The 11951-nt window shown below is 30.2% G+C and overlaps 1 protein-coding gene across 1 annotated transcript; it reads left to right on the forward strand.

Annotated features, from left to right (window-relative positions):
* Positions 1-1667: 1667 nt before the first annotated feature.
* On the forward strand, positions 1668-11258 carry LOC133284584 (cellulose synthase-like protein E6). Its single transcript, XM_061481640.1, has 9 exons — positions 1668-2022; positions 5909-6233; positions 8702-8842; positions 8952-9083; positions 9406-9618; positions 9722-9943; positions 10142-10489; positions 10580-10837; positions 10957-11258. The coding sequence occupies exons 1-9, from the start codon at positions 1751-1753 to the stop codon at positions 11023-11025; spliced, it is 1980 nt and encodes a 659-aa protein (XP_061337624.1). The 5' UTR covers positions 1668-1750; the 3' UTR covers positions 11026-11258.
* Positions 11259-11951: the final 693 nt, after the last annotated feature.

Here is an 11951-nt window from a genome sequence, read left to right on the forward strand (position 1 = left end):
AAGTAACAAGACATTTAGACATTAATCCATTTGTTTATTTTCATAGGAAAAAAAAAACCACAAAGCATTTTTCTCCTCTCTTCTGTTAGCCCTTATCAACGTTTTTTTTTTACAGAGCACTTGTCAATATTTATTACTAAAATAATAAAATTTTATCGAGATTTTCGCGTACCAATGTGAGAAAACAAAGTGTCTTTTTTCCTCACCAAAAAAAAAGTGTCTTTTTTTATTAAGAAAAAAATTTGCTTTTAAACAACTTTTTTACATGACTTAATTTTTTTCATTATTAAATAAAGTGATATATAAAATGTTAGGTGTCATACTTTTGTCATGATTCCTTTTCCTTGGCTCGTCGAAGATCCAAAGCCGCAAAGCGCCATGAATCTACAATTAATAAGAAAGGCTATCTGCAAATGACTTTTGAGGACAATCATTCGAATTATTTATGATAGCATTTTAGAAATCCATTTTAAAAATTTTAATTTTTAATTTCAATGATTATATTTATGTAATGAATTAATATGTTATCAATCTATTTATATATAACAAAAAATTTAAGATAACTATTTTTAATGAAATATTTTTTCGGTGGGTATTTTTTTAAAGAAACATTATGAACAAATATTAAACATCAAATTAACGATAGTAAGCCAAATTTAAAAATAATGAGCACTGTGGGATGAGTTTATTTATTTTCATTAACCCGTGTGCATAGTTATCTATTCCAAATAAGAGCCTAGTCAGAAAGTTATTGTTATTTCCATGATAACATGTATATTTCAAACTCGAATATAATTGCTTTTCCCGTAGGAGATATATGTAGTTTATAAAAAAAAAAAAAAAAAAAATCTCTTTTGTCTTTGAATCTTATTTAGAACAACAATTATCATTTTTTTCCTTTATCTTTAATCTCATTTCTTAATCTAAATTTAATTTAACAATAATTAAAGAGTAGTGAAAATAATATATATATGAGGAGACTTTTTTTGTAGCAGTTGCAGAGAGCTGCTATCTGCAACTGACACACGGGTTAAAATAATATATATATAGACAACATCATTTCTGCAGCTGCTGCATATACAACAAGTCAGAATATGATTCTGTATCCTGGTTTTTTTCTAAAGCATTGGGGTCCACTTTTTTTTTTTTATCAGTTGCAGTCTACAGATAGCAGTTCTCTGTAGCCGTTGCAGAAAAAGTGTCCCCATATATATGTAATTTTTTTTTACAAATTACACTAAGTATGGTCATACTTAGTGTAATTTATAAACATTCGATATATATATATATATATATATATATATATATATATATATATATATATATATGTGTGTGTGTGCTGGGGCACGGGCATTCTATTAACTAGAGTCGTTGAATTATCTGTAAATATATAAAAAGTATGTAAGTGTAGTAATTTATTTAGCATTTTGTTGAATATCTGTATAATGGGGATACAAATTTTTTTTGAATTTTTTTACAAATTACACTATGTTCTCCTGGGAGAACATAGTATAACCAGTGTTCTCCCGAGTAAACATAATGTAGTTTGTAAACAAAAAAGTTTGTAAATATAAACTGGGCGCCTGTATAATATATTTTATTGTGATCTCTCGGTTGGCACGCGGAGAGTGCTCTGTCTTTCTTTCTCTCTATCTCAAATTGCCGGATAGAGAGTAGGACTTTATATCTTCCTTCCCACACAACACAATCTCATTTCTCATCAGAAAAAGGAGAGAATAGAAAGAAAGAGATGGGAGAAGAGGATAGGGTTCCTTTGTTTGAGACAAAAGAAGCAAGATTCCGAGGAGTGTACAAGATGTTAGCAACAACAATACTTGGAGGTATCGGTTTGATTTGGTTGTACAGATTAACAAACATGCCAACAGGTAAAGGTGAAGGCAGGTGGGCTTGGATCATTCTTTTGGTGTCGGAGGTGGCTTTTGGATTGTACTGGATCATCACTCAGTCTGTTCGTTGGAGAATTGTCTATCAAACTCCTTTCAAAGATACCCTCTCACTCAGGTTCTCTCTTTATCCTCTTTAAAATTACAAGTATTATTTTTAACTAATAAAGTTGAACTAGTTATAAGTTTTATTTTAAGTATCTAATCTTGTGTTTGGTTCGATCTCCACCACTGACATCTGTCAAATATTTTATGCAAAATAATATAAAACAGTTTAAAATCGATGCTAATTTGGTATTTTAGTTAAACTCGATTTAGGTGCGGTTTATCAATTTTGTACGGTTCAAGTGCAGAACCGATTCTTTTATGATATCAGCGATTTCGATCTGGTTGGATTTTTACAACATTTGTTATGGGAAATGTTGTATATCTTCTTCTACACAAGAAAGAAATTTTTTCCTGCATATACTTCTAGTTTTTTTTTTTTAAATACAGTGGGCCCACGTCAATTTGTGCCCACTATTATATAGGAAAATGTTAGGAGTATATTGTTAAAATTAAACTAAATAAGGATTGTATAAGTGGAAAAATCAATAAATCTAATATTTAAATTTTTTAAATTGAGATATACTGTAAAACACATTTTTTATAATAGAATGCCGTCTAATCTATTAATAATAATTCTCCCCCTACCTTAGCCTCCTTTGACGACCCAACGATTACCTTTCAAATAGTAATTTTTTTTTTTATGAGAGCATCACCAATGAAAATTAATAAAATTACTTATTTAATGTTTATTCATTTCTCTATTTTTTTAAATTTTAATAAAATAATATGTATTGTATTGAGAAGTCAATTCATGTTAACTTGACTTTTCAATTACTTTTTTTTAAAAAAATTTAGATTTCTCATCGAGAAGTTGATTTAGATTTTTTTTTTCTTAATGGTCTTTTCTTTTTCTTAATAAAATTTGGAAATTAAAGTCAGTTTTCTTCCGAACATTGTTTTTTTTTATTTTTTTATCGAATATTGAAAAAAAATAATTTTTTAAAATAATTTTTTTTAAATAATGGTAAATGATTGGCAGAAAAACATATTTAATTAGGATATAATAATTAGAGAAAAGTTATAATTACAATCTTTTTTTTTTACAATCTCTTACAACCATATTTTAACACCGTTGATTTTCGCCAATCAACGGTTATCATTTATTGTGAATTAATAATTGGGAAAAAAGTTTCCGATATTACTTTAGATAACTTTATCTAATGTTCATCGAAACGACGTCGTTTTGGGGTTGAAAAATTAAAAAATTAGAGTGATAAAGACTATTATAACCCTGAAATAAATTAAAATTACAAAAATACCATGAATTTCGTCCCAAAACGACGTTGTTTTGATGAACATTAGATAAAGTTATCTAAAGTAACATCAGAAAAAACAAACCCTTAATAATTAATTAATGAGTTTAATTTGCGAAAATCATAACCGTTGATTGACGAAAATCAACAATGTTAAGATATGGTTGTAAGAGATTGTAAAAAAAGAAAGATTGTAAGTATAACCTTTTTCTAATATTTATTCCTGAATGTTAAAAATATCGAAGAAAATTTAAGATCGATGTAATATTATAAAAGATTTTATAAGAGTTATGTTGCAAGAAGAATGATTGTGTAATGTTATAGAGATTCGTTTTGCGTGCAGTAGTTTTTTTTTCTTCAAAAAGTGTGGGGCTCACAAAATGTTGTGTGTGTAGAAAAGTTTGTTGTGTCATGTTAAATGACAAATGCAAATCCCTATTATAAATTAAGAAAAAATATATAAAAAAAAATGAAACGTTTTATGAACGGTGATTTTTTTTTTCCCTTGGTTATTTGTCAATATGTGAAGTCGTATCTTATTGGATGACAACTTCCTCTGATTAAGTTAAGGCTTAAGGAAAGATAGGACTCAACATTTTTAGAGGGATTTACATTTGATGTAGCAGAGCTAACACTACGTGTTGAAATGTGTAACGTATTTTTGGTAGGGAAGTTATATTTATTATTAATTTTTTTTTACTAATTTTTATTATTAAATTTTAATCGTTAATTTCCGTCAATCTAATTATAATTTGTTGAGTTATACTTATAAATTAATTATTAATTTTTAATAAATTATAACTGATAAATTGTCAGAAATCAACGGTTTTGATTTGATATTTAGAAAAAAGTAGTAAATATATCATTTCCCATGAAAATATGCATACATTTATTAAAAATAGAAAAAAAAAATGGGATTAGATGACAATAATTATAAAAAATGGGTAAAATGAGAAAATTTGATCATATTACATTATCAAATTTAATAAAAAATATACTGAATATTACGAGATTATCAAAAATTATTTTCTGAGATGTGAGGGTGTATGAAATATATGTAAGTTACGCATATATTCGAATTCTAGGGTTCCAATGTTGACATCAAACGTATTAAATGTCCTTCTTTCTGTTTTTATACAGCCTATTTTTTTTTTCAAAAAATAACCGGAGTCATATATAGGAAATATGACTTATATATAGGTTGCATTTCATATATAAAATTTATTGGTAAAAATTTAAAAGTATTTTAAATATAAAAATAAATATTAAAAAAACTATACTTAGCAGAGATGACTTATAAAAATGAGTTATATTTCTTATTAACGACTTTTCCTATTCTGATTACTTTTTTTTAAAAAAATTGCACTATTTTAGTAATTTGAAAAGAAAATTACATTATTTTAGAAATAAAATTGACATGTGATAAATTTAGAGGTGACAATTCAGAATAGTGATCAGAGTGCCATTGTTCGGTGAATTTTTTACTCAAATATCATGCGAACAATACTTTTTACCAGATTGTCACGTAACGTAATTTGCTATGACTGGTAGCGAACTTCGTTGCTTATGATTTCGTGACATGTGACCACATTTCGTACCAAATTTGCTATCACTAATAGCGAACTTCATCCAGTTAGCTTTTTTCTGCGAAAATATGCCACATGTCACAAAATTATTGGCGAACGTAATTTCCTACCACTCGTAGCGAATTACGTCTCGTGACAGTCTGATAAAAATTACTGTTCGCGTGATATTTGGATAAAATTTTTGCCAAACAGTGACATTTTGGTTGATGTTCCTGACTATTTAGCCTGACATGATACAAATTTAATATGAATACAATTCAAATTTTAAAATGGATCAAATTAAACTTTCGACATGAACATGTACCACTTATTTTGTGTCTATACACGGTATGACACGAGTAACCCGCCAACTAGTCTCAAAGTGTTTTGCTTATCATATATGTTGACACAACGCGACATAAATAATAAGCCAAATTCAAAATGTGTTGCTTATAATGCATTATACTAAATGTTATTTTCACCAATATTGTGTTCACACGACATGACATAAATAATCTGCAAGAAGATTAACTTGGGTTGATTTTGTTTTTGCATATTGATACACAACATAACATGAAGTTAAAAACGGATTGTATTATGCTTGTGTTATGTGAGCGAATCGTTTTGAAAATTATCACCCTTACACAAAATGTGTATTCAGTATGGAAACATATTATATATATATACATAAGGAAAATAAAGATAGGGATCGGATTAAGGTAAATTAATGTCTCAGATTCCATTCTCATAATAATAATGTGGGGTACAAAAAATAGTAAATAATCGTTTGCGGCAATATATATATTTATGAGAGAATTCTATTATATGAGGATAGTGTGACCCAACATATTGCCTGATGATGACTTATCATGGCCAGAGTTCAAGCTATGTAATTTAATTTAAATATGTATAATCTTCATTATTCGCGATTACTCTGAAAACACATAAGCCTAATTAAACTGTGGGATTATTATGGGCACAAGGCATTAGCCGTATTTTATTTTTTCAAGTCATTGTTATCAATGTTATGTGTACAATAGTGAAAATACTAACTTTTTTTTTTTGGCACATTTGACAGATATGATGAAGACAATTTACCAGCGGTGGACATTTTTGTGTGTACAGCTGACCCAATACTCGAGCCTCCATGCATGGTGATTAACACAGTATTATCGGCGATGGCGTACAATTATCCTTCGAATAAATTGAGTGTGTATCTCTCTGACGATGGAGGGTCTCAGCTAACATTCTATGCTCTCTTAAAGGCCTCCGTTTTCTCAAAACATTGGGTGCCATTCTGCAGAAGATTCAATGTTGAACCCAGGTCACCGGAGGCTTACTTTGCCGGCCAAAATTGTAGCACTAGTAGCATTGAGTATCGCCAAGCATGGTTATTTATCAAGGTAATTGCCTTTTTTTACACCATATAGAATGAATATCCTTTCTTAAGCAATAAGCTAATGTTTGAGTAACGTGTGTGTGATCACATGAAATTCTAAGAGTTTAACATTTAAAATTGAGTATTTTTTGTTTTAATCTAAACCGATTTAATCCGGTTTGAGTATTATTATTAGACTTATATTGGAGGCGGTTCTCCTAATATTCTTTTTTTATTTATTTATTCCAAGGACTTATTCTGGATATTTTGTTATAGGGAATAAACTCTTTGTAACTTGAACCAATGATGGTTGGTGAGCCTTCTTAATTTAAGGGTTTCGTTAACAAATAAAAGAATATTAAATGAAATATATAATATTTAAAATTTTAAAAAGTATTAAATATTTTTTATTTAAATAGTTATGCTAAGCAATACAAGTTACTTTTATCTCTTACGATTAGGGCTGTGCATGGGTCAGGTCGGGTCAGGTTTTTGTCCGACTCGACCCAACTTGATTTTTATAGGTCAGGTATTTTGACCCGACCCGCTTTAATTTGATCCAAGTCAGGTCTGACTTGGATTGGATTTTGTTGAACTAGTTCAGAACCAATTTGGATCTGATCTGACTTGGTTTCTGAAGTGGGTCAAATCTGACCTGACCCATTTTTGACTTGGTTTTCTCACAAAATTTTGTCGAAATTTTTACGTTGCAAAAGACGAAAATTTCGTCACAAAATTATTTTTTCGTCGAAATTTTTACAAAAAAAAAAATTTTCTATTGAAATTTAGTTTCCGTCAACAGTTTTGACGAAAATGATTTCTTCCATCAAATGTTTTAATCGAAAAAAGAATTTTGTCAAAAAATTTGACGGAATATTTTTCGTTCAAAATTTGGATGGGAATGTGTTTTGACGAAAATTTTGACGGAAATTATTTCGAGGGAAATGTTTCATTTGAAACTTTCGACGAAATTTAGATTCTCTAAAGAATTTTGACAGAATATTTTTTGCGTCAAAAGGTTTTTTTTGTCAAAAAAATTTACGGAATTTTTTATAGAAATGTGTTTCGTTAAAAATTTTGATGGAAATTTTTTATCAAAAAACTTGACGAAAATATTTAGTTGAAAATTTTCGATGGAAATGTATTTCGCTAAAAATTTCGACGAAAAGTTTTTTTTGTCCAAAAATTTAACGAAAATATTTTCGTCGAAAACTTTCGCCGAAATTTGAAATGTGTAAAGAATTTTGATGAATTTTTTTGCAGTCGAAATTTTTTGCCGTCAAAATTTTTTGATGACGAAAATATTTCCGTCGAAGACTTTTGCCGAAATTTGAAATATGTAAAGAATTTTGATGAAATTTTTTGTCGTCGATATTTTTGGCCGTCAAAACTTTTTGATGACGAAAATGTTTCCGTCGAAAACTTTCGCCAAAATTTGAAATCTATAAAGAATTTTGATTAAATTTTTTGCCGTCAAAATTTTTTGCCATCAAAATTTTTTGATGACGAAAATATTTCCGTCGAAAACTTTCGCCGAAATTTGAAACCTGTAAAGAATTTTAATGAAATTTTTTGCCGTCGAAATTTTTTGATGAAAATATGTTTCGTCGAAATTTTCAATGGAAATTGTTTTGAGGAAAATGTTTCATTTGAAATTTTGACATAATTGTTTTACGTTAAAACTTTTCTTTTAATGTAATTGTGAAAAAAAAAATTCACATGATGGGTATGAGTCAAGTTTTGGGTCAGTGGGTCAATATTAAAACGAGTCAGGTCTAAAACTGACCCAAATAAAAGTGAGTCAGTATGTAAACCAGTTCAAAAAATATGGGTATTTATGGGTCGGGTCAAGGTCGGATCAAGGGCAGGGCAAGTGAACCAGTTTTTTTGCACACCCCTACTTACGATGTGTCCGAAGATACATCCTTTAACAAATCTTCAATTAATTTAAGGAAAATACTTTTGTTATGTTGTAGGAAAGAAGTTATCTCATGTTGTAGAAATAAAATTACAAGTGAGATTCACATGTAAGAGGAAAGAGAAAAAAAAAGTGGTGAGACTCACCCTTCTGTTGTGTGTGTAAAAAAATTATTTATCTCATGTAAAATGAGATAAATATAACCCTTAATTTAAATGCTACACATTTTTTTGGGAGAACTTTACACAACTGTAGTAGTGTCTCTATTTCAGTTTTTTTTCTTCTTATTTTAACAACTTCGCTTGCAGTAGCTGACCATCCACTAGGTCAAAGACATTCTTTAAAGAAAAAAAATTGTTTAATGACTTAATTAAACCACCAATTTGACTTTATCTGTTCAGCATTTTCGACCGTATGATGTTAAATAAAATCTCCTTAATTAGACATGTATCATTGTATCGTTTGGTTTTTTAAACAAAAAATACAATTACGTGCAATGTGCACAATGGTACATGCATTACAATATTCTTTGATGGACAGTTTCACGATATTCCATTAAATAATTTTCATGGCAGAAATTATATGAAGACATGAAAGGTGAGATTGAATCGGCTGTAGCAAAGGGCAAGATTCCAGAGAATGAAAGGAATGAACACAGAGAATTCTCAGAATGGAATCCTAAGACGACAAAGCAGGACCACCAGCCTATTGTGCAGGTATCACCGTCTTAATTTTCAGGAGAAAAACAAATGAAATTAACAGACTATTATAGTCTTTTATAACTTATTTTTCAATGTAACACTTGTTCTTCATGTTATTTTGCAGATCATAATCGATGGTAGGGACACAAATGCTGTAGATGAAGATGGAATTCAATTGCCAACACTCGTATACATGGCACGCGAGAAACGACCCAACCACCCTCACCATTTCAAAGCAGGAGCTATGAATGCTCTGGTTAATAATGATCTTTGATCAATCTATGTTTTTATGCTGATGATCCAAGTTGATTAGCCTACCAATACAAGTTAACAGAAAAGAAAAGAAAACACTAAGTTCACTTTTCCATCTAAAAATGAGTTTAATACTTCAATTATACTTTACACTTAGTAGACTGAAAATAAAGTGGCAGAAAACCTTTTTAAATTAATTGGGGAAAGTTGCCACTTATTTTGTTTTGCATATTGATCTTATTTTAAAACTGTACATTTCATTCAAATGCAAAGACGTTTTTCACTATTATTTGGCTTTATAATCATATCAAAGCTTCGTTCTGCAGATTAGAGTGTCATCAGAGATAAGCAACGCCCCTTTCATCCTCAACTTGGACTGTGATATGTACCCAAATAATGCAGATACAATTCAAGAAACACTATGTTTCTTCATGGATGAAACAAGAGGCCCCGAGATAGCTTTTGTGCAATATCCGCAGAGCTATAATAACATCACCAAGAATGATCATTATTCCAATTCAGTTCCTGTGGTCAATGAGGTGGGTGATAAAATAATGTAACTACTTTGAGCCTATAGATGTATATATATAAGGATGGACTAACACCTAATATTGGGTTTGATTTTCTTATGTGCATATAAAGTTTGAGCTAGCTGGCATATGTGGATATGGTGCATCCTTGTATTGTGGAACCGGATGTTTCCATCGAAGAGAAAGTTTGTCAGGAACTTCCTTGAGAGATTACAGAACAAAATGCTACAATAAGCCTAAAAGAGAAGATAACAGAACAGTCAATGAATTGAATGAAGCATCAAAGGCTCTTGTCACTTGCACATATGAGCAAGGCACTCAATGGGGGAAGGAGGTTTGTGTTTAGCTTTTTCGGGAAAGATTCGTTTACAAGTTTTTTTTACAAATTACACTAAGTATGACCGGTTTTACACTCTTGATGAAGTATGACCGGTCATACTTAGTGTAGTTTGTAAAAGTTTGTAAATATAACCTTTCCCAGCTTTTTACCTCTAAAATTTTTAATAATTGATAAGGCATATGAATTTTGCAGATGGGATTAGTATATGGTATTCCTGTGGAAGACATTGCTACAGGACTTGCTATCTCATGCAGGGGTTGGAAATCGATTTATTACAATCCAGAGAGAAAGGCTTTCATGGGTGTAGCTCCAACAACCTTAGATGTAGCTCTTGTTCAGCACAAGAGGTGGTCAGAAGGAATGTTCCAGATTTTCTGCTCCAAGTATTGCCCTTTCATCTATGGACATGGAAAGATAAACTTGGGTGTTCAAATGGGATACTGTATTTACCTCTTATGGGCTCCTATGTCCCTTCCTACTCTCTGTTATGTCATTGTTCCTCCTATTTGCTTATTTCACGGCATTCCATTGTTCCCACAGGTTGTCTCTCTCATGCTGTAAATATGATCTTTGATTCCTTAATTTTCTTGCACTTATTTACCTCAACTATATGTTGTTTTCACTTTGCAGCTTTCAAGCCTATGGTTCCTTTCCTTTGCATATGCATTTCTTGCCACCAATGCCTTTAGCTTATGTGAGCATTTGAGTTGTGGTTCCACAGTAAAGAGTTGGTGGAACTTGCAAAGAATGAGGCTCTTCCGAAGGACCACCTCGCATCTCTTTGCTTTCATTGACACCGTGACCAAACAATTAGGACTATCAGAGACAAACTTTGACATCACAGATAAGGTGGTCACGGAGGAAGTTCAAAAGAGATATGAGGAAGAGGTAATTGATTTTGGAAGCTCTTCAATCGCGTTAACCATAATAGCAACAGTGGCATTGCTAAACCTTTTTGGTCTTGTTGGGGGAATTAAGAGGATTGTGATGGATTTGGAATTCAACAGGTCAAGCCAATTGATGATGCAGATTATGCTGAGTTCATTAATGGTAATGGTCAATTTGCCAGTGTATGAGGCTCTTTTCATCCGTAGTGATAAAGGGTGCATATCATCCTCAATCATGCTCAAGTCCATTGTCTTGGCTTCGTTGGCCTGTTTAGTAGCACCTTTCATTTGCTAGTATTGGAAGTGTGGCGCACCAGTGATAAAAATCTCTATCAATTCCTTCTTTCTTTCTTTTTTTTTTGGCTTGATGCTTTAAATGTGAGCTTTAGTTATCTTTAAAGTACTTTGCTTCCCAAGAATCTAAAAACATATCTAGCCACTATTATGTCTATTTGATTGTGTTCTGAATTCTTTTCTCTTAAAATTATTTTATAAAATAGTTAATAAAATTGATATTTTTTCTTATTTTGAAAACTAAAAGTCAAAACATAAAATAAAAAAAAAACAACTTAGACATATTTTCTAAATTTGATTTAAAAAAAAGTATAGTTTTTAATTTTGTTTTTTACAAAACAGACATTATTATTAAACAATTTTTTTTGTTGAAAATTAAAAAATTATTTTTCAGAATTGATTTCAAACAGCCCTTAGTTTTTTCAAAAAACGAACATTGAGTATTCCAAATGTTAGCTTCTTTGAGGATTCTTGTTGATCCTTCCTTATTTGCAATTATCTATACGGATGAAAATAATTCTAACTTATAAAGAGATGAGACTCGTACCTTTAAAACTTTTTCTTCCTACTTTATTTTCTATAATTTATTTCTTTCTCTCACTTAAAATGACATAACTTTGTGTCTTTTAATATGACATATCTTTTTTCCTTATAAATCTACCACTTTAATAGAATCGAGTTTTCTGCAAGATTTGAAACGATTCTCTTTTGGCATCTTGTTTATCAGTAGTGTTTATATGGTCACATGAGCCAACTCTCGGGTTACAATTAATTATTATAATTAAATTAGAATTATCTCTCTAATAATCTTTTTGATTAAA

The sequence above is a fragment of the Gastrolobium bilobum genome, unplaced genomic scaffold (genome assembly GCF_033153095.1).
Source record: "Gastrolobium bilobum isolate Gb01-03AN ecotype WA unplaced genomic scaffold, APGP_CSIRO_Gbil_v1 utg21709, whole genome shotgun sequence".
NCBI classification, from domain to species: Eukaryota; Viridiplantae; Streptophyta; class Magnoliopsida; order Fabales; family Fabaceae; genus Gastrolobium; species Gastrolobium bilobum.

Excerpts from the sequence above, each read along its gene's own strand:
- LOC133284584 (XM_061481640.1), top strand. The coding sequence starts at position 1,751 with ATGGGAGAAGAGGATAGGGTTCCTTTGTTTGAGACAAAAGAAGCAAGA. Across the intron at positions 9,084-9,405 it reads CAGGAGCTATGAATGCTCTG|ATTAGAGTGTCATCAGAGAT; the intron begins GTTAATAATGAT and ends TTCGTTCTGCAG. Across the intron at positions 9,619-9,721 it reads CAGTTCCTGTGGTCAATGAG|TTTGAGCTAGCTGGCATATG; the intron begins GTGGGTGATAAA and ends GTGCATATAAAG.